At 46.1% G+C, this 25,330-nt stretch overlaps 1 protein-coding gene across 1 annotated transcript; it reads right to left on the bottom strand.

Annotated features, from left to right (window-relative positions):
• Nucleotides 1-582: 582 nt before the first annotated feature.
• LOC137452671 (b(0,+)-type amino acid transporter 1-like) lies at nt 583-24,319 on the bottom strand. Its single transcript, XM_068161299.1, is given in 7 exon segments — nt 583-846; nt 12,557-12,644; nt 19,993-20,117; nt 22,140-22,269; nt 22,869-22,999; nt 23,557-23,918; nt 23,921-24,319. Coding segments are annotated over 7 exon segments (1,446 nt in total). The 5' UTR covers nt 24,297-24,319; the 3' UTR covers nt 583-612.
• Nucleotides 24,320-25,330: the final 1,011 nt, after the last annotated feature.

Genomic DNA, 25,330 nt, shown 5'->3' with positions numbered 1-25,330 from the left:
TCTCGTCTTATATCAGACGTTTTCCTACGGGCAATATAGGATGATTCCTGAGACAATGGGCTTGTGACTCTGTATCTGGGACTGGAAGGAGCAATGGAAAATTATGGTCCCAGGGTGAATACCTCAGTAGAAAAGGGTTTGGTTTTTTATTGTGACCATGGCATGCCCATGATTTATTTACTTGAGAAGCTCGGTGGCCATAGCGGGTGGAATTGGGTGCAAATAATTAAAGGCATTGACAGGAATGGCTTAGGGTCATAGCCTGCTATAGGAGTAATATTTCATTTTCAGGCTTTTGTTGCCTATGGCCTTGAAATATAAGACCTAAAGTTTTTGCAAACAGCTCTTCTTGGGATGGAAAATGCAAAAGCACATACTCCTTTGGAATCTGTATGTAATCTGCCAAGGCAGAGCTGAAAATGAGGAAAACGTCCTCAGAACATTAAGAAAACATGAGGAGTCATGGGCTCTAGTCCCTTTCAGCTAGGCATTTTAGTGATAGTTTCATTCTACTCATTCTCCCTTGCAGAAAAATATTTTCTGAGCCTTGAAAACCAAGGTATTGGCATAAACTATGAGAGGCAGGCAGCTGTAGGCCAGGAGGATGTTATCTCAATTTGCTTCCCTGGTGGTCAGAGCAACTTCCAGGAACAGCTGAAGATGTAAAGTTAGTCTCTGTAGAAAGTGAGGATGCCACTTGAAGCGAACCAGTGGGAAATAAAGAATGACACCACTGAAAATGAACAGGACAATGTAGAGGATCTCCATTTGTGGTTGATCAATGATGGGAGCAAACACCAGGTACACAGCTGCCATCAGCACAATTATTGGGATGATAATTGGGACCTGTGAAAACAAAATATCAGTGTAAAGACTCACATAATCCTGGGCAACTATGGGCTTGGACAACCCTAAAACTTCTGCAGAAGGCTTTTTAGATGAAAACCTGCTGCAACCTGGCATATTATCTAAAAATCCCAATTAATCTAGACATCCTGTTTCCCAACCCACTCCCACTACAAGGCTGAACATCCATGCAAGAGCTACACTACTGTCACATATACCCCTGGTCTCCCCTATCCTCCTAGACCTGAAGACACAAACTACTACTTTTAGTGCCAAGTATGTTCTTGCTATCCTTGTTGCCTTTGGTCTAAAAGCTGAGCTCTAGGTAAAACACACAGCAATGAATGAGTTGACATAACTGAACCTTAGCACCCTTGGGCCAAAACCTTCATTCATGTGTTGACAGGCAATCTTGGAGTCTATTCCTGTAAGCTCGGTCAGCCAGCATTTTATTTTAAATTTGAAGCCATTCTCCCTCAAAGGCTAGTGATTGCACAAGACAAAAGATTTCACAACAAGGTGAAAGTCACTGTCATGCGTTCTCATAGGTCTGCTGTTCCCAGAATCTTTTCCATAAAAATAGTTCCCTCACACATTGAGGAAATGCTGCAGCTCATCTGGTTCATGGCACTGGGAGAAGAACAGGTAATTCCCGGTTTTCTTCCATTCATCTGTTTTGTGGGGAACAAAGCGTTCCCTTAGTGATCTCAAAGGACATGGCATATCCTGGCTGTGCTTTTTGTCCTCTGAAAGGCTCTTCACGGTATCACAGTATCACACTATTACTTAGGTTGGAAAGGACCTTGAGGATCATTGAGTCCAACCTATCAACACAGACCCCATGACTAGACCATGGCACCAAGTGCCACGTCCAATCTCCTCTTGAATGCCTCCAGGGACGATGACTCAACCACCTCCCTGGGCAACCCGTTCCAATGATGAATAACTCGCTCGGTGAAGAACTTCTTCCTCACCTTGAGTCTAAACCTCCCCTGGCACAGCTTGAGACTGTGTCCCCTTGTTCTGGTGCTGGTTGCCTGGGAGAAGAGACCAACCCCTTCCCGGCCACAACCACCCCTCAGGTAGTTGTAGAGGGCAAGGAGGTCACCCCTGAGCCTCCTCTTCTCCAGGCTAAACAATCCCAGCTCCCTCAGCCTCTCCTCATAGGGCTTGTGTTCAAGGCCTCTCACCAGCCTTGCTGCCCCTCTCTGCACACGTTCAAGTGTTTCAATGTCCTTCTCACTTCATTCAGGGCTCGGTAGTCGACCGTCAGACGCCAGTCTCCATTCTGCTTTCGCACAGGCCACACTGGACTGTTGAAAGGTGAATGAGTTTTGCTGACGACTTTCTGACTCTCCAACTGACGAATCAGATTCTGAATGGGCAACAAAGAGTCACGGTTGGTTCTGTATTGTCTGTGATGCACAGTCTGAGAAGCAACCGGCAATTTAATGTCCTGAATTTTATGTTGTCCCATAACTGCAGATTCATCAGAAAGCTCAGGTCTAGCAGACAGCTTCAATTTTTGTCCATCAATTTCTACAGAAGCTACTCCAAAAGCCCATTTGTAACCTCTAGGGTCTTTGAAACGCCCTTCTCTCAGAAAATCGATTCCCAAAATACAAGGTGCATCAGGTCCGGTCACAACTGTACGCTTCCTCCACTGTTTACCAGTTAGACTTATATTAACCTCCACCTTACTTAACTCTTGAGATCCACCAGTGACTCCCAGAATAGTTATAGACTCTGATCCCTGATAATTTGATGGCATTATGGTGCACTGAGCTCCTGTGTCAACCAAGGCCCTGTACTTCCGAAAGTTGTGAAGTGCCAGGCCACTGGATGTACACATCCCAATAGATTCTATTATCTCTGTTATCCCTCTCCTCCCCCTGGCGGGAGGCAGGGCACCCCTAGTTATGGGGAACATGCCCACATGTGCATTGTGCACAGTGTGCAGTGTTATAACTTTGCATGTTACAACTGGAGCCACTGTTGGAGCTACTAGAGTTGTTCTGGGGAACTGTGGAAGTAACAGCTACCCTTCTGGTATTGCTACCTCGGGTTCTGCCACTTTGCAGTTCTCTCAGTCTCCTCAAAAGATTAGAAGTTGGTTGGCCATCCCAGCGGTTCATGTTCTCACCAAACTGATCACGCAGAGTTATCCAAATAGTTCTACGTGATTGCCCTGGTGGTCTGTTTTGATTTGATCTGTTTTGGAATGACCTCCTTGGAGGACGTGCATTCCTCACAGATGAAACTTGTATCCACCTGGAGGAAGAATTGAAATTATCCCTTTGTGCCAATTGGGATATGGAATTTTTAAATTCATCCTTTAACTCTCTCATGCAATTCTGTATATCACCAGACATAGTTTTAATGGCCGAAACCAAAGAACCACGTGTCATGCTATCCTCCAATTGTCTCATTTGATCACTGAATTGGCCAACCGTGGGAGAAGCTCCACCATAATTTCTTGACACAATTCTGCTTGCCAGAATGTTTGCATAATTAGAAGGAGCAAGTTTGATGATCTTTTTAGCGAGACAAATACCCACAGGAATGTCATCAGGATTCAGAGTTTCATGTTCACCATAGAGTAGCTCTCTAACAGCAAATTCTCTCAAGCGCTTAATTCCCTCATCTATGGTAGTCCAGGGTTTAGGATTCCATGGAAGATCATCTCGGGAAGGGTATCTCAGGGCAACCGCTATTAAAAGGCGTATCCACAGATTAACCTTACCGAGAGCCCTGCCTAGATGTCTATCTATTCCATTATCCCTCGAGAGAGTTCCTAACTGAGCTGCTGACTTGTCTCCAACTGTTAGAGCTGGAGCACCTGTATCATAACACCTACTAAGCCAAGCTAGAACTGGCTCCTTATCTGCCCTGGTGTAGTCTTTACGGACATTTCTTATCTCTTCCCTCAGAGAAGAACAGTCAGTTATGTCATCTTGTAGCCCCCCCCCCCCCCTCAACTGGTTTCCCTAATAATCCTCCTGCCATTCTCTCAAGGATCTCTTTAAGCTGAGAACCACCTTTGCCAGCTCCTTTCCTACCTTCATCTCTATCCTGCTTTGATCTCACTAGGTTAGCTAGATCTTTAAAACAAATCTTCTCTTCCTCCTCAGCAGGATTTCTTAGAGTAGAGGGCCCCTCACCAGGATCAGTCTCCAGCTCTTCTTCTCCATCATCTTTGGTCTTTCCACTTCTAGTCTTTAAAACAGCCACCTTAACTGGAGCTGTGTTTGAATTTACAGTCACCTTAATAGAAGCTGACAGGTCCTGAGATAAATCAGCTGCTGGGGCAGTGACTTCTGGTCCCACCGAGAGAGTGGGCGGAAATGACGTTGCTCCATTCATGGCTGATGGAGAAGAAGGAGGAGGAGAAGGAGTAGGCGCCATGTTGATACCAGCCGCCGCCCTTGGCAGCTTGCCAGAATCAGCAGCAAAGTCATTTAGAGCAGCCTTTCCAATTAACTTCTTAGCTTTCTTTTTAACTGACACAGATTCTCCACACTCCTTATCACTAGATGTCTCTGGGACTGACCCAGAACCATGGCGTTTTCTCTTTGATCTAGTTATAATAACAAAACACGGTCTGGAAACATTCTTCTCCCGATGCCAGGAATACAGAGAATACACATTAGTTATCACCAGCAGCAGAATTATACACATGAAATAAATCACCTTTGGATCCCAGGCATCACCTAAAGTTACTCTCTCCTCCGGCGGAATCTTAAAACCCTTTATCTCAATTGGGAGAGTGGTGGAGGTAACATTTCTGTTTCTTGCTGGCCATAATAAATCAATACATTTTCCATACCATAATCTAACTTTATACATAACCCACATATAAATTGTACGCACCAAATATTTACCTAGGTAATTCAAAATCAAACCCAAACAATATCTGTAAACCAGAGCCCCAAAAATTGAAAAGAATAATCGCTCTACAAACCACAACACCCTCATGCTTACTAATTCAGCTAGAAAACACTAAATCAATCAAGTAATAAATTAAGCTAATTATCTGCCGCACGTTGGGTAAGCCAAGAAAGAATGTCGTAGGGTTGGGGGAAAGGCCGGGCCTTTCCCCCCCACACTGTGAGTAGAGGGAAGAAAATTGAAGGGAAAGAAGAAAAAACTCACAGCTGAATTAGCAAAGCAATGGGAGCTGTATATTTACAAATTTACAATATTTACAAAGCAATATAGGATATACAGGGGAATATATATACAGAATTTACAGTATTTACAATATATACAGAAATATACAACAAAGTAGCACAGAAATAAGAGTTCCCCCCTCTGCTGAGGGGGTTCCCCACCTCTGCTCTCCCTTCTCTCCCCCTTTCCCCAGAGAGGGTTAGAAAGAGAGAAAAGAGAGAAAAAAATTAGAAGCAGTTATGTGTTAATTGGAAAGCAGTTAATACAGGCCTTGCAGTTTATCAGTTTCAAGGTCAAGCCTTGGCCGAAAGCCCAGAACGCTGTGAGCTGCAAAGCCACCGAAGGAGGGAAGACAGATTGACCAGAAAAGTGCAGGAATGCCCAGGATACCCTGCTGCACTCCCAGTTCAGAAGGTGCTTCCTCCCAATCTACCAATTAAATTAGTTTAGATCCGTCTTTTCGTGTACAAACATCCGACTACAATATTCCCTTTCTTAAAAGGACAGCCTCAAACGGTCACACCTTCTTAAACTGAGGGGCCCAGAACTGGACACAGTACTCAAGGTGCAGCCTAACCAATGCAGAGTACAGGAGCACAATGACTTCCCTGCTCCTGCTGGCCACACTCTTCCTAATGCAGGCCAGGAGGCCATTGGCCCTCTTGGCCACCTGGGCACACTGCTGGCTCATATTCAGGCGGCTGTCGATCAGCACCCCCAGGTCCCTCTCTGTTTGGGAGCTCTCCAGCCACTCCGACCCCAGCCTGTAGCTCTGCATGGGATTGCCGTAGCCAAAGTGCAGCACTCGGCACTTGGACTTGTTGAATGCCATCCCATTGGACTCTGCCCATCTGTCCAGTCTGTCGAGGTCCCTCTGCAGAGCCTTTCTACCCTCTAACTGACTAACATCTGCCCCTAACTTGGTGTCATCTGCAAACTTGCTGATGACTGACTCAACCCCCTCATCCAGATCATCAATGAAGATGTTGAAGAGGACGGGGCCCAGCACTGATCCCTGGGGGACTCCGCTACTGACTGGCCGCCAGCTGGATGTGCCACCATTCACTACCACTCTCTGGGCCCGGCCCTCCAGCCAATTCCTAACCCAGCACAAAGTGTTGCAGCCCAAGCCACGAGCTGACAGCTTAGCCAGCAGTTTGCTGTGGGGGACGGTGTCAAAGGCCTTGCTGAAGTCCAGGTAGACCACATCCACAGGCCTCCCCACATCCACCAGACGGGTCACCTGATCATAGAAGGAGATCAGGTTGGAGAGGCAGGACCTGCCCTTCCTAAATCCATGCTGGCTGGACCTGAGCCCTTGGCCATCCTTCAGGTGCGCAGTTATTGCTGCAGGGATAATCTGCTCCATCACTTTCCCTGGCACTGAGGTCAGGCTGACTGGCCTGTAGTTTCCAGGTTACTCCATCTGACCTTTCTTATGGATGGGCACCACATTGGCCAGTTTCCAGTCATCTGGGACCTCACCGGTGAGCCAGGACTGGAGGAAAATGATGGAGAGCGGCCTGGCCAGCACATCTGCCAGCTCTCTCAGCACCCTAGGATGGATCCCATCCGGTCCCATGGACTTGTGAGTGTCCAAGTGGCTCAGCAGGTCCCGAACTAATTCCTCATGGATTACCGGGGCACCACACTGCTCCCCAACCCCATCGCCCAGCTCTGGAGGCCACTCGTCCTGAACTCCTGCCTTGCTGTTAAACATTGAGGCAAAGAAGGCATTCAGGACCTCAGCCTTTTCCTCATCTTCGGTCACCATGTTCCCCTCCAGGTCCAATAGGGAGTGCAGGTTCTTCCTGCCCTTCTTCTTATTGTTAATATATTCATAAAAATGCTTTTTATTATCTTTGACTGAGGTGGCCAGCTTCAGTTCCAGCTGGGCCTATGCCTCCCTAATTTTATTCCTACATAATCTAACAGCTTCCTTGAACATACCTCGAGAAGCCTTCCCCTCCTTCCAAAGATGATACAGCCTCTTCTTCCCCCTTAAATCCTCCAGGAGCTGCTTGCTCATCCAGGCCGGTCGCCTTCCCCGCCGGCTTGCCTTTCGGCACGTGGGAACCGCCAGATCCTGTGCCTTCATGAGCTCCTGTTTGAAGTAGGTCCAACTCTCCTGAACCCCTTGGTTCATGAGGGCTGGTACCCAGGGGACTTTGCAGACAAGTTTCTTAAATAGGCTGAAGTTCGCCCTTCGGAAGTCCAAGGTGAAGGTTCTGTTGGTGCTCCTCCCTATCTCCCTGCATATTGAAAACTTCACTATCTCATGGTCACTACACCCTGGGCAGCCTCCCACGATCACGTCTCCCACCAGCCCTTCCCTATTGGAGAACAGCAGGTCAAGCAGAGCCTGTCCCCTGGTAGGCTCGCTTAACAGCTGTGTCAGGAAGCAGTCCTCCATTCACTCCAGGAATCTTCTGGACTGCCTCCTCCCTGCTGAATTAAGTTCCCAGCAGATATCTGGCAGGTTGAAGTCGCCAACAGGGACAAGATCTGATGATCTTGAGATGGCCTCCAGCTGTTTGTAGCACAATTCATCAGCCTCCTCATTCTGGTTGGGTGGTCTGTAACAGATTCCAATCAGGATGTCAGATGTGTTAGGCTGCCCTCTGATTTTAACCCACAGGCTCTCAACTACCTCATCTTCCACCTCAAGTTCTGTGGCAGAGAGCGACTCCCTAATATACAGAGCCACCCCTCCTCCTCTTCTCCCTCGCCTGTCTCTCCTAAAGAGCCTATAGCTCCCAAGTGTAGCATTCCAATCGTGGGTGCTGTCCCACCAAGTTTCTGAGGTGGCGACTACATCATAGTCGCCCTGATGGATCAGGACCTCCAGCTCCTCTTGCTTATTGCCCAGGCTGCGTGCATTGGTATACATGCATCGCAGCTGGGATCCTGACTTCTCAATTAACCCTACCATGTGCCCTACTCTTTCCTCTGCAGAGGGACCGATTGCCTCACCCACCCCCTTCAGACCTAGTTTAAAGCCCTCCTAATGAGCCCTGCCAACTCCAGTGACAGGACTCTCTTACCCCTTCTAGATAGATGCACCCCATCAGGACCCAGCAGGTCAGGTGCAGTGAAAGTTGCCCCATGGTCAAAGAACCCAACGTTCTGCCTCTGGCACCATCCCCTGAGCCAATTGTTGATGGTGTGGGTTCTCCCATTCCTCTCAGTGTACATACCTGCCACTGAGGGAACTGAGCAGAACACCACTTGAGCTCCTGCCCCATCAATCAATTGTCCAAGGGCCCTGAATTCCTTCTTAATTGCCCTGGTGCCCCTCCTGTCAATCTCATCACTCCCAGCCTGTATCACCAGCAGAGGGTAATAGTCAGTGGGCTGGATTAATTTAGGGAGTCTCTTTGCAATGTGCCTAAGCCGTGCCCCTGGTAGGGAGCAGACCTCCCTGTGGGATGGGTCAGGACGACATATGGGTCCCTCTGTACCCCCCAGGAGAGAGTCCCCAACAACTATAACCCTTCTCCTTTTCTTTGTGGAGCTGGTCGTTATAGTTGGTGGGGACCGCTTGGCCTTAGCCTCCCCTCTGGATGCCTGCTCCTCAGCCTCAGCCCTCCCATCCTTACTGCCCTCAGCTTGCAGGGCCTCATACTTATTATGCAAGGGCAGCGGAGGAGGAGGAGAGGGTCGGGGTGGATTTCTCTTGCCACCCCTGGCAGGGACCTGGATCCATCCCTCTCCGTTTCCAGGGACCCTTCCCTCAGCAGGGGAGATCTGCAGAGCCTTCTCCCACAAAGCTGAAGTGCTTCTATGCGAATGCGCGCAGCTTGGGCAACAAACAGGATGAGTTAAGGGCCACTGTGCTGCTGGGATGCCACAACATAGTGGCTGTTACTGAAACTTGGTGGGATGAATCCCATGACTGGAATGTAGGCATAGATGGGTATAAACTCTTTAGGAAGGATAGGCAGGGAAGGAGAGGAGGAGGTGTTGCCCTCTATGTCAATAGCCAGTTGGAATCAGTGGAGCTCCAACTGGGGAGGGATGATGAGCTAGTTGAGACCATATGGATTAAAATTAAAGGCAGGACAGGGGAAGGAGATATTACTGTGGGGGTCTCCTACAGGCCACCTGACCAGCAGATCCAAGCAGATGAGGCCCTCCACAGGCAAATAGAAGCAGCTTCCAGGTCACAAGCCCTGGTCCTCATGGGTGATTTCAACCACCCGGACATCTGCTGGAGGGACAACACAGCAAGGCACCAGCAATCCAGGATGTTGCTGGACTGCATAGAAGACAACTTCCTCCTCCAAATGGTAGAGGAACCAACAAGAAAAGGTGCTATGCTGGACCTTGTTCTGACCAACAGGGAAGGGCTGGTAAGCAATGTGAGGCTCAGAGACGGCCTTGGCTGCAGTGACCATGAAGCAGTTGAATTTAATATCCTCAGGGCAATCAGGAGGAAGTATTCCAAGCTCATGACCCTAGACTTTAGGCGTGCAGATTTTGATCACTTCAGGGATCTGCTAGCCAAAGTGTCGTGGGACAAAGCCCTGGAGGGAAGAGGGACCCAGGACAGCTGGTCAGTATTCAAGGACCACCTCCTCTGTGTCCAGGAGCTCTGTATACCAACAAAGAGAAAAGCAGGTAAGAATGCTAGGAGGCCTGCCTGGATGGGCAAGGAGCTACTGGACACATTATTACTTAAAAGGAAACTCTACAGGAAGTGGAGAGAAGGACAGGTAGAACAGGGGGAATATAAGGAAGCTGCCCGAGCAGCAAGAGTCCTGGTTAGGAAAGCCAAAGCAGAGTTTGAATTGAATCTAGCCAGGGAGATTAAAGGAAACACTACGAATTTTTACAGGTATATTAATGGGAAGAAGACGACTAGGGAAGGTGTGGGCCCCCTCAGAAAGGAAAATGGTGACATGGTCACAAGTGATGAGGAAAAGGCTGAGGTACTCAATAACTTCTTTACCTCAGTCTTCACTGCAAGGGCCTCTAGCCACACTCCAGGGACGGGGAGGAAGAACTGCCCATTGTAAGTGCAGATCAGGTTCGTGATCATCTGAAGAACCTGAAAGTGTTCAAGTCCATGGGACCCGACGGGATACACCCACGGGTACTGAGAGAACTGGCAGATGAGGTTGCTAAACCCCTCTCTATTATATTTCAAAAGTCATGGCAGTCTGGGGAAGTCCCCACAGACTGGAAAAGGGGAAACATTGCCCCCATCTTCAAAAAGGGTAAGAAGGAGGAACCAGGGAACTACAGGCCAGTCAGTCTCACCTCTGTGCCTGGAAAGATCATGGAGCAGATCCTCCTGGAGTCACTACTCGCTCAAAAAAATAGTGAAGAGGTGATTGGGAGCAGTCAGCATGGCTTTGCCAAGGGCAAATCCTGCCTGACCAACCTGGTGGCCTTCTATGAGCAGGTGACAAAATTAATAGATGAGGGGCAAGCAACTGATGTCGTTTACCTGGACCTGAGCAAAGCCTTCGACACTGTCCCGCACCACATCCTGGTCTCCAAACTGGTGACACATGGGTTTGATGGGTGGACCACTAGATGGATAAGGAACTGGCTTGATGGCCGCACCCAAAGAGTGGCTGTCAATGGCTCCATGTCCCAGTGGAGGCCAGTGACAAGCGGAGTCCCTCAGGGATCAGTCCTGGGACCTGTCTTATTCAACATCTTTGTGGGGGACATGGACAGTGGCATTGAGTGCACCCTCAGCAAGTTTGCTGATGACACCAAGCTGTGTGGTGCAGCAGACACGCTGGAGGGAAGGGAGGCCATCCAGAGGGACCTGGACAGGCTGGAGAGGTGGGCACAAGCCAACCTCATGAAGTTCAATAAGAGCAAGTGCAGGGTCCTGCATCTGGGTCGAGGCAATCCCAGGCACAAATACAGGCTGGGCAGTGACTGGCTGGAAAGTAGCCCTGAGGAGAGAGACTTGGGGGTGCTGGTGGACAAAAAGCTCAACATGAGCTCTCAGTGTGCACTTGCAGCCCGCAAAGCCAATCAGATCCTGGGCTGCATCAGGAGAAGTGTGGCTAGCAGGTCGAGGGAGGTGATCCTCCCCCTCTACTCAGCCCTGGTGAGACCCCACCTGGAGTACTGTGTCCAGTTCTGGAGCCCCTATTACAAGAGGGATGTGGAGGTGCTGGAACGTGTCCAGAGAAGGGCCACAAGGATGATTAGAGGGCTGGAGCACCTCTCCTATGAGGACAGACTGAAGGAGTTGGGACTGTTCAGTCTGCAGAAGAGAACGCTCCGAGGTGACCTAATTGTGGCCTACCAGTATCTGAAGGGGGCCTACAGGAAGGCTGGGGAAGGACTTCTCAAGATCTCAGGTAGTGATAGGACTAGGGGGAATGGAATGAAGCTGGAGGTGGGGAGATTCAGGCTGGATGTGAGGAGGAGGTTCTTCACCATGAGAGTGGTGAAACCCTGGAATGTGTTGTCCAGGGAGGTGGTCGAGGCCCCGTCCCTGGGGGTGTTTAAGGGCAGGCTGGATGAGGCTCTGTCCAGCCTGATCTAGTGTGGGGTGTCCCTGCCCGTGGCAGGGGGGTTGGAACTAGATGATCCTTGTGGTCCCTTCCAACCCTGAATTAAACTATGAAACTATGTAATCTAACTCCCTTTCACTTTCCCTTATTGTCCTTAGCCTAGCTACCTCCTCCTTCAGCTCGGCCACTTCGTCCTTTGGCTCTGCCACCAGGCTGAGGAGAAAATTCACCTGGTCACACCTGACACAGGTGTCCTCTCCCTCCCCGTGTATTCCAAGTGCCAGGCTGAAGCACTCTCTGCAGCTGGCAGCCTGGACTCCAGCATGCTGGTAAAACAGCTCTGTCTGGGCAGATGCTGCTTTTCTACCCTTCATCCGAGTGACGACCATGGTGAAACGTTTGAGGTTTTTTTGTTTGTTTTTTTTTTGTCAACCAGCTGATAGGCTAGCTATTGAACCAAAATGGCACCGCACGCACAGCCCGGGCGGTATTTAAAAGTGTCGTGGCTGACGTCAGGCTCCCGTACCCGTGCAGGCTCGCGTGAGCCCGATCCTGCCGGCTCCTCCCCTTACCAGGAGTCCTCCCTACCCGCGAAACCCCGTAAGGAAGGCAAAAACACCCCGATAGAAACTCACAGTTCAAGCAGAGCGGTTCCGAACGAGTGGTCCCGATCGGCTAGCTAACCAGGGCTACCCTCTGAGGAGTGTGACCAAGCTCTGAGAGCGTAAACATGTGATTGTATTGTTGATCAGAATCATTTTCCTCTTAGATCTCTCTGAAAGAATGAAGGTGTGGTAGATATATTTTCCACAGTGAGGGGGCAGTGCATTATTAGCTTATGAAGACGGAGAATTCAGCCTTGACTTATGCCTATATATTCACACTATCTTGCCTCTTGTTGACTTTGCCGAAACACAACATGAAATTAAAAAAGGATGGACAACCACACTAAATCTGTCAGCAGCCAGCCCCAGTGCTCTCTTTCCTCATAATAGTCTCTTGGTCATTTAGGCAATACAGAAAATTTATTTAAGGGATTAATGATATTACTTCACCTTGTAAGATCTTGGAAGTTCTGGTTTCTTGATTTTTAAATACAGGAGACCAGAAATAGTCATGCCATAGAAAAGCCATGCTGTAAAACTGGAAGAAAACAACAGGAAGGTGTGGTGGGGTGGAAGGGTAAGGCCAAGAAGCCTCCTCCCTTCCCCCTTGTAAGGTAAAGGGAAAGAAAATTGAAGGGAAAGGGAAAAAAAACTCACAAGCTGAATTAGCAAAGTAGTGGAGCTTTATATTTCCAAAGCAATGTAGGGTATGCAGGGGAATATTTACAAATTTACAATATCTACAATATATACAAAGATATACAATAAAGTAACACAGAAATGAGAGTAACCCCCCTTGCCGAGGGGTTCCCCACCTCCGCTCTCCCCTCTTTCCCCCCCCTTTCCCCAGAGTAGGTCAGAAAAGGGAGAAAGAAAGAAGTTAAAAGCAGTTTTGTGTTAATTGGAAGCAGTTAATACAGGCCTTATCAGGTTTGTCAGTTTGAAGGCCGGAGCCTTGGCAGAAAGCCCAGCACAGAAAGCTGCTGCCTGAAGAAGAGGCGGAAGCAAGACTGACAGAGAAATGCTGGAATGCCCAGTTCACTCCCAGTTCAGAAGGTGCTTCCTCCCACTTCACCAATGAAATAGTTTAGATTATTCTTTCCGTTTACCAACTTGCGTCCACCATATTCACTTTCTTAAGGGGACAACGTCAACGGGTCACATTCCACCCCTTCTAAACAATTTCATTGGCTATTCACACTGTCCATCCAATCCACAACGACATTTACAGTTCGTGAGTAAAGTTCATAGTCCATTCCGGCTATGCTCAGATGTAGATGATTCAAAAGTCCAAGAAAATCAGAAAATGAGAAAAATGGAAAAGAGTTCATTTCTTCGCCGATGAAGCAAAAAACAAAAAGGAAACAGGGATTCTCAGGGTGTCTTAGTTGACTCAGGGCTCTCAGGGATCTCAGGGTTCGTGCACCGTAGATTCCTCGTTGATTCTTCCTTTGGACGCGATGTAGCTGTACAACAGTTTGAAATTAACCTCTTTCAGCTAAAGTTAAATTTCTTTGTGGTATACACTGAATTTCACCATTCTCTTGCATTACCCAATAAGCGTGACCTGGACCTTCAGCTGAAACCACCCCTCGGACAGGCTTAGCCTCCCCTGAGGGGGAAAATACCCAAACAGTTTTACCTAAAAGATTCTTTTCTCTAACAACAGGAACTCTTATCACCTTCTACTTTCCGTAGCAAATCTGAATGTGCAGGTCCAGCTCGGTTCACTGAACCTCTACTATTTACCAGCCAGGTTGCTTGTGCTAAACGTTTTTCCCAGTTTTTCAAAGATCCACCTCCCATGGCTTTAAGAGTGGTCTTCAACAAACCGTTGTAGCGTTCAATCTTCCCTGAAGCTGGTGCATAGTAGGGAATGTGGAATATCCACTCAATACCGTGCACTTTTGCCCAGTTCTTTACAAGGTTGTTCTTGAAATGAGTTCCGTTGTCTGACTCAATCCTCTCTGGAGTTCCATGTCTCCACAGGATCTGTCTCTCCAGACCGAGAATGGTGTTGCGTGCAGTTGCATGTGGAACTGGATAAGTTTCCAACCATCCAGTGTTTGCCTCTACCATAGTAAGCACGTATTGCTTACCAGAACGAGAACGTGGTAGAGTGATGTAGTCAATCTGCCAAGCTTCACCATACTTGTACTTGGACCATCTGTCACCATACCACAAGGGCTTAAGTCGTTTTGCCTGCTTAATAGCAGCACAAATGTCACAGTCATGGATGACTTGTGTGATAGCATCCATGGAAATGTCTATGGATCTGTCACGAGCCCATTGGTATGTTGCATCTCTGCCTTGATGTCCTGACGAATCATGAGCCCACCGAGCTAAGAATATCTCACCTCAGTGTTTCCAGTCGAGATCAAGATTAGAGTCCATGTCTACTTGAGAAACTCTTGCAGCTAGATCTGCCTGATGGTTGTGTTGCTGTTCCTCAGTAGCTTTGCTCTTAGGAATGTGAGCATCGATGTGTCTCACTCTCACTGGAATTCTCTCGATTCGATCAGCAATGTCCTGCCATAGGTTGGCTGCCCAAATGGGTTTTCCTTTCCTCTGCCAACCACTCTTCTTCCAGTTCTTTAGCCAACCCCATAGAGCATTGGCTACCATCCATGAGTTGGTGTAGAGATAAAGCTTTGGCCATCTCTCACGTTCAGCCACGTCGAGAGCTAGCTGGACAGCTTTTACCTCTGCGAACTGACTGGATTCCCCTTCTCCATCTTTCGCCTCTGCAACTCGGCGTGTTGGACTCCACACTGCAGACTTCCACCTTCGCTTGTTCCCAACAAGACGACAGGAAGCGTCTGTGAACAAAGCATATTTCTTTTCATCATCAGAAAGGTCATTGCAAGGAGGAGCTTCCTCAGCACGAGTTACTTTCTCCTCTGGAGGTTTAGCACAGTTGATACCTTCAGGCCAACTTGAGATTACCTCCACTAGACCAGGTCTTTCAAGATTTCCCATTCGAGCTCTCTGTGTTATCAGAGCCATCCACTTAGACCATGTTCAGTCTGTAGCATGATGTGGTGTGGAGCCTTTGCCTTTGAACATCCAATTCAAAACTGGTAATCTGGGAGCTAAGAGAAGTTGTGATTCAGTTCCAATCACTTCAGAAGATGCTTTTACTCCTTCATAGGCAGCTAAAATTTCTTTCTCTGTTGGAGTATAATTAGCCTCTGAACCTCAGTAACCTCGACTCCAGAAACCAAGAGGTCGTCCACGTGTCTCACCTGGAGCTTTTTGCCACAAGCACCAGGTTGGACCATTGTCACTTGCAGCCGTGTACAAAATGTTCTTAATGTCTGGACCATCTCGGACAGGTCCCAGACCCATTGCTTGAACTACCTCTTGCTTTATCTGGTCAAAGGCTGCTTGTTGCTCAGGTCCCCAGTGGAAACTGTTTCTCTTTCGAGTCACATCATACAGAGGTTTCACAATCTGACTGTATCCAGGAATGTGCAGTCTCCAAAATCCCACTATCCCCAAGAAATAGAGGAGACTCTATTTACCACATCCACTGGAATGTGTCGGCGTCCATCCTGCCACCGCAGTCTCAGAAACTGAATCTCTGTGGTAGGTCCTTTCACTTTGTCTCGCTTGATGGCAAAACCTGCATTCAGAAGAATGTCAATGATTTTGTTACCTTTCTCGAAGACTTCCTCAGCAGTTTTACCCCAGACGATGATATCATCGATGAACTGGATGTGTTCTGGAGCACCGCCTTTCTCCAGAGCATCGTGGATCACTGCATGACAGATGCTTGAGCTGTGGATCCAGACATTGGCAGTCTGTTGAAAGTGTACTGGATTCCTCTCCAGGTGAAAGCAAACTGAGGCCTGCATTCCTCTGCTATGGGAATAGAGAAAAATGCATTAGCAATGTCTATGGTAGCATATCATTTGGCCTCTTTGGATTCCAGCTCATACTGTAGCTCCATCATGTCTGGTACTGCTGCACTCATAGGTGGTGTCACTTCGTTCAGGGCTCGGTAGTCTACTGTCAGACGCCAGTCTCCATTCTGCTTTCGCACAGGCCACACTGGACTGTTGAAAGGTGAATGAGTTTTGCTGACGACTTTCTGACTCTCCAACTGACGAATCAGATTCTGAATGGGCAACAAAGAGTCACGGTTGGTTCTGTATTGTCTGTGATGCACAGTCTGAGAAGCAACCGGCAATTTAATGTCCTGTATCTTATGTTGTCCCACAACTGCAGATTCATCAGAAAGCTCAGGTCTAGCAGACAGCTTCAATTTTTGTCCATCAATTTCTATTGAAGCTACTCCAAAAGCCCATTTGTAACCTCTAGGGTCCTTGAAACGCCCTTCTCTCAGAAAATCAATTCCCAAAATACAAGGTGCCTCAGATCCGGTCACAACGGTATGCTTCCTCCATTGTTTACCAGTCAAACTTATATTAACCTCTACCTTACTTAACTCTTGAGATCCACCAGTGACTCCCAGAATAGTTATAGACTCTGATCCCTGATAATTTGATGGCATTATGGTGCACTGAGCTCCTGTGTCAACCAAGGCCCTGTACTTCCGAAATTGTGAAGTGCCAGGCCACTGGATGTACACATCCCAATAGATTCTATTATCTCTGTTATCCCTCTCCACCCCCTGGCGGGAGGCAGGGCCCACCTAGTTATGGGGAACATGCGCACATGTGCATTGCACATAGTTTGCAGGGTTATAACTTTGCATGTTATAACTGGAGCCACTGTTGTAGCCATAAGAGTCGTTCTGGGGAACTGTGGAAGTAACAGCTACCCTTCTGGTATTGCTACCTCGGGTTCTGCCACTTTGCAATTCCCTCAGTCTCCTGAAAAGATTAGCAGTTGGTTGGCCATCCCAGCGGTTCATGTTCTCACCAAACTGATCACGCAGAGTTATCCAAATAGTTCTACGTGATTGCCTTGGTGGTCTGTTTTGGAATGACCTGTTTTGGAATGTCCTGTTTTGGAATGACCTCCTTGGAGGACGTGTATTCCTCACAGATGAAACTTGTATCCACCTGGAGGAAGAATTGAAATTATCCCTTTGTGCCAATTGGGATATGGAATCTTTTAACTCTCTTATGCAATTCTGAATATCACCAGACATAGTTTTAATGGCCGAAACCAAAGAACCACGTGTCATGCTATCCTCCAATTGTCTCATTTGATCACTGAATTGGCCAACCGTAGGAGAAGCTCCACCATAATTTCTTGACGCAATTCTGCTTGCCAGAATGTTTGCATAATTAGAAGGAGCAAGTTTGATGATCTTTTTAGCAAGACCAATACCCACAGGAATGTCATCAGGATTCAGAGTTTCATGTTCACCATAGAGTAGCTCTCTAACAGCAAATCCTCTCAAGAGCTTAATTCCCTCATCTATGGTAGCCCAGGGTTTAGGGTTCCATGGAAGATCATCTCGGGAAGGGTATCTCAGGGCAACCGCCATTAAAAGGCGTATCCACAGATTAACCTTACCGAGAGCCCTGCCTAGATGTCTATCTATTCCATTGTCCCTTGAGAGAGTTCCTAACTGAGCTGCTGACTTGTCTCCAACTGTTAGAGCCAGAGCACCTGTATCATAACACCTACTAAGCCAAGCTAGAACTGGCTCCTTATCTGCCCTGGTGAAATCTTTACGGACATTTCACAATTCCTCGCCGGGAGGAGAACACTCTGAAATATCATCTTCGTCTTCTTCTCCATGAATTCTTTGCCCATATAATCCTGCTGTCATTCTCCTAAGGATCTCTTTAAGCTGAGAACCACCTTTGCCAGCTGCTTTCCTAACTTCATCTCTATCCTGCTTTGATCTCACTAGGTTAGCTAGATCTTTAAAACAAACCTTCTCTTCCTCCTCAGCAGGATCTTTTAGAGCAGAGGACCCCTCACCAGGATCAGCCTCCAGCTCTTCTTCTCCATCTTTGGCCTTTCCACTTGTAGTCTTTAAAGGAGCCACCTTAACTGGAGCTGTGTTTGAATTTACAGCCACCTTAATGGAAGCTGACAGGTCCTGAGATAAATCAGCTGCTGGGGCAGTGACTTCCGGTCCCACCGAGGGAGTGGGTGGAAGTGACGTTGCTCCGTTAATGGCCGATGGAGAAGAAGAAAGAGGAGAAGGAGTAGGAGAAGGAGTAGGCGCCATGTTGCTACCAGCCGACGCCCTTGGCAGCTTGCCAGAACCAGCAGAGTCATTTAGAGCTGCTTTACCAATTAACTTTTTAGCCTTCTTTTTAGCTGACACAGATTCTGCACATTCCTCATCACTTGATGACTCTGGGACTGATCCAGAACCATGGCGTTTTCTTTTTGATCTAGTTTTAATAACAAAACAAGCTCTGGACACCTTTCTCTCTCGTGGCAAAGAAATCAGGAGATACACATTAATTACCACCGAGAGCAGGATTATACACACCAAATAAATCACCTTTGGATCCCAGGCATCACCTAAAGTTACTCTCTCCTCAGGCAGAATCTTAAAACCCTTTATCTCAATTGGGAGAGTGGTGGAGGTAACATTCCTGTATCTCACTGGCCATAAGAAATTAATACATTTTCCATACCATAGTCTAACTCTATACATAACCCACATATAAATTGTCAGCTCCAAATATTTACCCAGGTAATCCAAAATCAAACCCAAACAATATCTGTAAACCAGAGCCCCAAAAGTTGAAAAGAATAATCGCTCCACAAACCACAATACCTTCATATTTGCTAATTCAGCTAGAAAACACTAAATCAATCAAGTAATAAATTAAACTAATTATCTGCTGCACGTTGGGTACGCCAAGAAAAAAAAATGTGGTGGGGTGGAAGGGTAAGGCCAAGAAGCCTCCTCCCTTCCCCCTTGTAAGGTAAAGGGAAAGAAAATTGAAGGGAAAGGGAAAAAAAACTCACAAGCTGAATTAGCAAAGTAGTGGAGCTTTATATTTACAAAGCAATGTAGGGTATGCAGGGGAATATTTACAAATTTACAATATCTACAATATATACAAAGATATACAATAAAGTAACACAGAAATGAGAGTAACCCCCCTTGCCGAGGGGTTCCCCACCTCCGCTCTCCCCTCTCTCCCCCCCCTTTCCGCAGAGTAAGTCAGAAAAGGGAGAAAGAAGAAAGAAAGAAGTTAAAAGCAGTTTTGTGTTAATTGGAAGCAGTTAATACAGGTCTTATCAGGTTTGTCAGTTTGAAGGCCGGAGCCTTGGCAGAAAGCCCAGCACAGAAAGCTGCTGCCTGAAGAAGAGGTGGAAGCAAGACTGACAGAGAAGTGCTGGAATGCCCAGTTCACTCCCAGTTCAGAAGGTGCTTCCTCCCACTTCACCAATGAAATAGTTTAGATTATTCTTTCCGTTTTCCAACTTCCATCCACCATATTCCCTTTCTTAAGGGGACAACGTCAACCGGTCACAGAAGGGAAAAAAAAAAAGACAGCATTACATTTGCATTACATTTGGGGTGAGATCACCAAAGAATGTCAGGCCTGCCTTCAAGATCCCAGATGTTCAAATCTCCAATTAAAAAGGAGAGTATTGATACAAATTTAGTATTTCTTCTATTTGTTTCCTTTACAGCACAAACAATGAGAACTTCACAATCATCTGAATATTATAGATTCCCCTCAATACGAGGATTAAGTATATAGTGACAGAAGCATTCATACATTGCAAAGATGATGGTTTTCTGAGCTCTTTCTTTCCCCCACCTTCTCCCCTCCACAATATTGGTTAGAAAGCAATGGCCCAGGCTCAAAAAAAAAAAAAAAATTAGATGAAAATACTTTTAAAAGAATATACTTCTAAAACAATGTCAAAAGCCAGGAGCACAGGGGATGCAAACAGAAACACTATACAGAAATGCTGTGCATATGTACCTGAAAAAGTTCACGATACTGGTGAAGGTTCCTGATATTATCATAATTAAAGACATAGCAGATGTAAACAGCAGTGTAGGGGAGGGCATGAGACATCGCACATGAGCCATAGACAGAATGTCTGGCTGAAAGCCAAAGCAAAACAACATACTGTCATATCATGTACTCAGACATCCTTACTCGGCAGGGGGGTTGGAACTAGATGATCCTTGTGGTCCCTTCCAACCCTGAATGATACTATGATACTATGATACTCGTCCACCTTAGCTGCTGGTGGTATCTCTGCCTGCAGCCAGAGACACATTTTTAATCATCAAACAAGTATAGAATAAAAGCGGTTCAGCTCTGAGGATTGTAAACCTCCCTCAAGGATATTTTTATTTTGTCTCACTGATTTCCTATCAAATATGCTCAGTTTAGGCAGGCAAGATGAGATTTTCAAAGCACTAGTGCAACAGTCTAAGGAAGTCTGAGGCAAATTAGCATTCCTGATCATCATCAGGACCTTGTGCCCTCTGTCATGTCTCTCTGGGACTTGACTTCTCTTGGGCTCTCTGGAAAATGAGACAAGGACTAGTCCTGAAACATTTATGCAACTAACCACAAAGCAAACCAGAAGACAGAAAGAACTATTATCTTCTTTATTGCTTGGTTCATTGGGAAAATTTAATGAGAAAGGTTTCTTTTTTTTTTTTCCCTTTTGTTCTTTCTTTTTCTTTTCTCTCCCAACCGAAATATGATACAAAGATTTCTGCAACAACTGAGTGTTTGAGAAGTGTCATAAACGTTCAGCTTTTAGTCTGGTATGGTCAAATTCAGACCATCTGTGAACTGCTTAGAGCTTGCCACAATACAGCAGATACTGTCATCAGCAAGAGGAGATGTGGAGCCAGTAACCATCAAAACCAGTAACCACCAACCCAGTCATCTCCACCAGCCTGATCATTCATACACATAAAAGATTCCCTCCTATGTACAAGGAGTTGAGCTGGTGCAGAATGTAGTCCTTCACACCTGAGATCAGAAATACCAGATGGCATGGGGAGGAAGGACCAAGAAGTAACAAAGGTCCAGAAGGAATACAACCTGCCTGCTCAAAACAAAGGAGGGCAAATGCAGCTCAGCCCAATCACTAACAGGGAGAACAAGTGTGGGTAGATGTGGAGGTATGTGCCTTTGAGTGAGGAGGTCTGCACCAGCACTTGGAGTGGAGCAGTGACCTCGGGAACTTGTATGCCCAGATACCAGCAACTGGGATGACTGTCTGAGCTCAGCTGCTGGAGGGACCCACACCACACATATCTTTATATACATTTCCCACTAACAGCCCCCTGATCAGCCAGAGAGGGAACAAGATGAGGCCCTCAGTGGTCTTTGTGTGAGCACTGAGTGTGTCTGTATGTGCAGATCTGTGTAGCCTACTGCCTGTATCTGTACATATAAATATGTATGTGTCTGTGCGCATACATACATGTGTTTGTATTTTGGGAATACATGATGAACTTCGCAGCTGGCCCAGGGAGCACAGGGCTACAGCAGCCTGACCTCTGCGTGTCTACCAGTTTTGGCCCCATCTAACAAAACCAGCTGGGGAAGGTGTAAAGCTTGGTGTCAACTTGCAATTGCTATGAATCTTGAAGAGCAGAGATATCCTATGCTATATTTGAACTGGACTACCCCACAGGAAGGCTGGAACACCTCTGAGACCAGCTTGCATAGGCAGAATTGCAAGCAAAGGCAGCACACCAGTGCTGGGGTAACTTCCCTGTGTGAGCAAGGTGCCTTATAGTATGCAAGCATGGCCAGGTTTACCCCCTCTGGCAGGTTTATTGGCTAGGTCACCCCAGACCCTGTGTCAGGTGCTCTGACACAGCAGTATTTCAGTTGTTCATTTCAAAGCTGGTCTTAAAATTTGAGCTAAATGTAATTCTGTGTCTTCCCAAAATTACACAACAGAAGAAGAAATTAATGAGACAAGATAGACACTCCATTTAAAAAAGATGGGGACAAAAGTCTTTGGGCACGAAACAAAGTGGCACTTAAGAGCTGTCACTGTACTAGTGGTTGAACAAACAGAGTGTTTTCCTCTCTGTTTTAGTGTCACAAGAAGATAAAGTTGCTCAAGACACCTTTTTTTATGTCCTTACCATATGGCCTTCCCTTGCAGCAATGTAGCACACGCGACCTCCGCTAAAGAATGTGCCGTTTGATGAACCAAACGTAGACAGTGCCACCGACAGGGAGATGAGCCATGCCCAACTGCCCAGGACTTTGTCTCTGAGGTAGGAAAGAGTTCACAGTATAACATCCAAGCATGGCTGAACAAAGGAGATTTGCTTTAGGAAGGAATTCTTTTATTTATTTTTTTTAATGACAGAATGCTATCTTGGAACACCACAGATCACATCAAGGCTCAGACAAATCAACAAATACTACTAGCTGAAAGATGGGGAAAAAACAACTGGCACAGTAATCATAGAATCATAGAATTGTTTAGGCTGGAAAAGACCTTTAATATCATTGAGGTCAACCATTATCCTAACACTACTAAGTCTGCTGCTAAACCATGTCCCTAAGCACCATGACTACAAGTCTTTTAAACAGTTCCAGGGATGATGGTTCAACCACTTCCCTGAGCAGCCTGTTCCAGTTCTTGACAACCCATTCAGTGAAGAAATTTTTCCAGAAGTCTGAATAAATTTTTCCTAATATCCAAAATAGAAAGACTGCATATATCTACAGGTCTGAAATATGAGTCTTTATATTCCCCATTCCCACCACAGGACAAGATACAGCAATTCATTTATGCTGTGGCCATTCAGGTTAATATTTAACTGTGTGTTTTCATTTTATCTGTAAAATCTTGTGTGCTGTACTGGTAGAAATCATACTCTATAGACTCTGCACTTGCACATCTCTGACAAGGGATGTTTGCTGCTGTAGCATCTGATCTGTGAAAAGAAGCAATAGGACACAGAGAGGGCTGATGTGAGATGCAAGTGAGATACTTTGGTGCATATAGAACAATGCCTAAAAAGTAGACATTTAAAGATAAGGGTCATTCAGAGAGTTAGATTCCTTCCCCAGTGTGGTTTGGTTTGCTCTGAAGTTCTCCCTTCATGCAGTGAGGGAAGGTTAGTGGGGTTTTGATGCATGCATGGTTCAAGTCTTTTAGGGAATATATGGTGTTAAGAAACATTTATGGATTATAGAAGTGAGGTTTTTTCTGCATAAATGTAGGTGGCTACAGTGAGATCCTCTAAACACTAAGACAAAACTTAATCCCAAAATAAACCAAGTGCTGCCTAATAGCTTTTTTTCCTAGTCAATGGGGTACTTCAGTGCTTTCTTGTAGATTGGCTGTTATTTTGCTTCAGCATTCATTTTTATGCTCTCTGGTCACATCCACAGGTTGTCTTGCCCCAGAAGACAGAAAAAAATCAGAAGGATATCTCAGTAGTCATTCCTGAATGCTCCAGTTCTTTGATTACCCATCTTAACTGTCACAGATAGAATCAAACATATTAGCAGCAGAATTAAGTAAGTAAAACCTAGCTCACTCACCTCAGGCTTCTTCAGTTCCTCAGTTACATAGTTCAGATTGTTCCACCCATTGTAGGACCAGAGCCTCTGGTAAAATGTCACTCTAACTGCCCCAATACCTGGAGTCGTGTTTTGAAAAGCATTTTGAAAATTCTGAGTTTGTCCTTTGGCAAGTAGCACCAATCCACCCACCACAATCACCAACAAAGCCAAGAGTTTGGCAGCTGTAAAAATGTTCATAATAGACGTTGTCAGCCTCACGTTGAGACAGTTGATGATAGTTAAAAGCAAGATGCAGGCAGCAGCCGTACATTTAATGACAACCTGTGGAGATGAGCATCCTGGGTAGAACGGTGCAACAGCATATTCGGCAAAGCTCAGACAGCTGCCAAACTAGTTGGTCTCACCAGGATATCAGAAGTGTAGGCAAAAAAGAAAGCAGGAAAAGAACCAAAAATCCTCAAGATGTAAATATATTCTCCTCCAGACTCTTTGATTATGGTTCCAAGCTCAGCATATGACAAAGCTCCAAACATGGCCAGGACACCACAAGCTGCCCAGATAAGCAGGCTGCTGGCAGGGCTCCCCATATGATATAGTACGCACTCAGGGGACATAAAGATCCCTGAGCCTATCATGGTGCCTGCAATTAATGACACTCCACTAATCAGGCCAACCTCTTGCTTCAGTCTTAATTTCTCCTTTCCTTCACTCAGATCTGTGGATGAATGAGGTGAATTTGTTGTCTGTCTTCTCTTCATTGTGGAAATGTTTGGAGATGATGTTGTTAGGAGATCATGTGGAACAGGACTGAGGCATTTGAATAAGGACTCTCTCAGGCTTTTAGGGTTGAGTTAATAATTACAATAGTCACACTGAACACTGTCAAGAAATATAAACCTACCCCCAGCGTTTTATATTTTCATTACCTGTCTTATCTTGAGAATTTATTGTGTTTCACATTCTCCCAAGGCTGACATCTTTGAGCCTCCCTTCAAGCAACTGTAATGGAAAACATGCATCCCCACCTCAGAATTACTCAGCACCTTACTGGAATGTGTCCCCACTTACCTGACATTTAAATTGTTCTTCAAATGGCACCTGAAATAAGGATCAGGGAAGCAAAATTCCCATGCAAATCCATACTTTATTTATTGATTAAAAAGCAATGTTCAAACACGTGCTTTAGCACTCAATCATTTTTGTCATTCCCCACTATAAAGTGAACAAACAAACCTGTCACCCAGTATGTTATGGCTTTGCTTGACAAGAAACTTTTCCAGTGTCTTAAACAAAGAAACTGTTTTTTCTGTACAATAGTAAGGGACAATTCTGGCTTTTTCAAATTTCAGAAAATGGAGGAGGAGAATAATAAAAAGGCTATACTTGCTTTTTTTACAGCTCCTTTTTCACAATGTACATGAGGCATACACATTTTCACCAGGCTGTGATCTTCAGAGGACTTTGTCACTGCTCATCCTGTACATATCATGCAAAGGCAAGATATCACAAGCTTTTGGAATGGCAATGACCACTACATAGATATCTAACACCTAAAATTTCAGATTTTGGGGAGGGTTCTGCTATAAATCTGAGCAAAAGGGAATTTCCATATGGATTCCTTTGAACTTTAAATAAACTTTACTGTCTGCAGCTGTAAAGAAGGAGACTTACTGCAGTCATTTGTAGACTGCTGTTGTGATAGCTACCCAGAAATATGAGTAATACTTTCTTCGGCTCTTTATGGAAACAGCAGACCTTGAATCTTCAAAACTATCTCTCCTCCTCAACTGAA

The sequence above is a fragment of the Melanerpes formicivorus genome, unplaced genomic scaffold (genome assembly GCF_026170545.1).
Source record: "Melanerpes formicivorus ecotype bairdi unplaced genomic scaffold, bMelFor1.0.p_v2 SCAF_57, whole genome shotgun sequence".
NCBI classification, from domain to species: Eukaryota; Metazoa; Chordata; class Aves; order Piciformes; family Picidae; genus Melanerpes; species Melanerpes formicivorus.
This window is presented reverse-complemented; position numbering and strand designations above follow the sequence as displayed.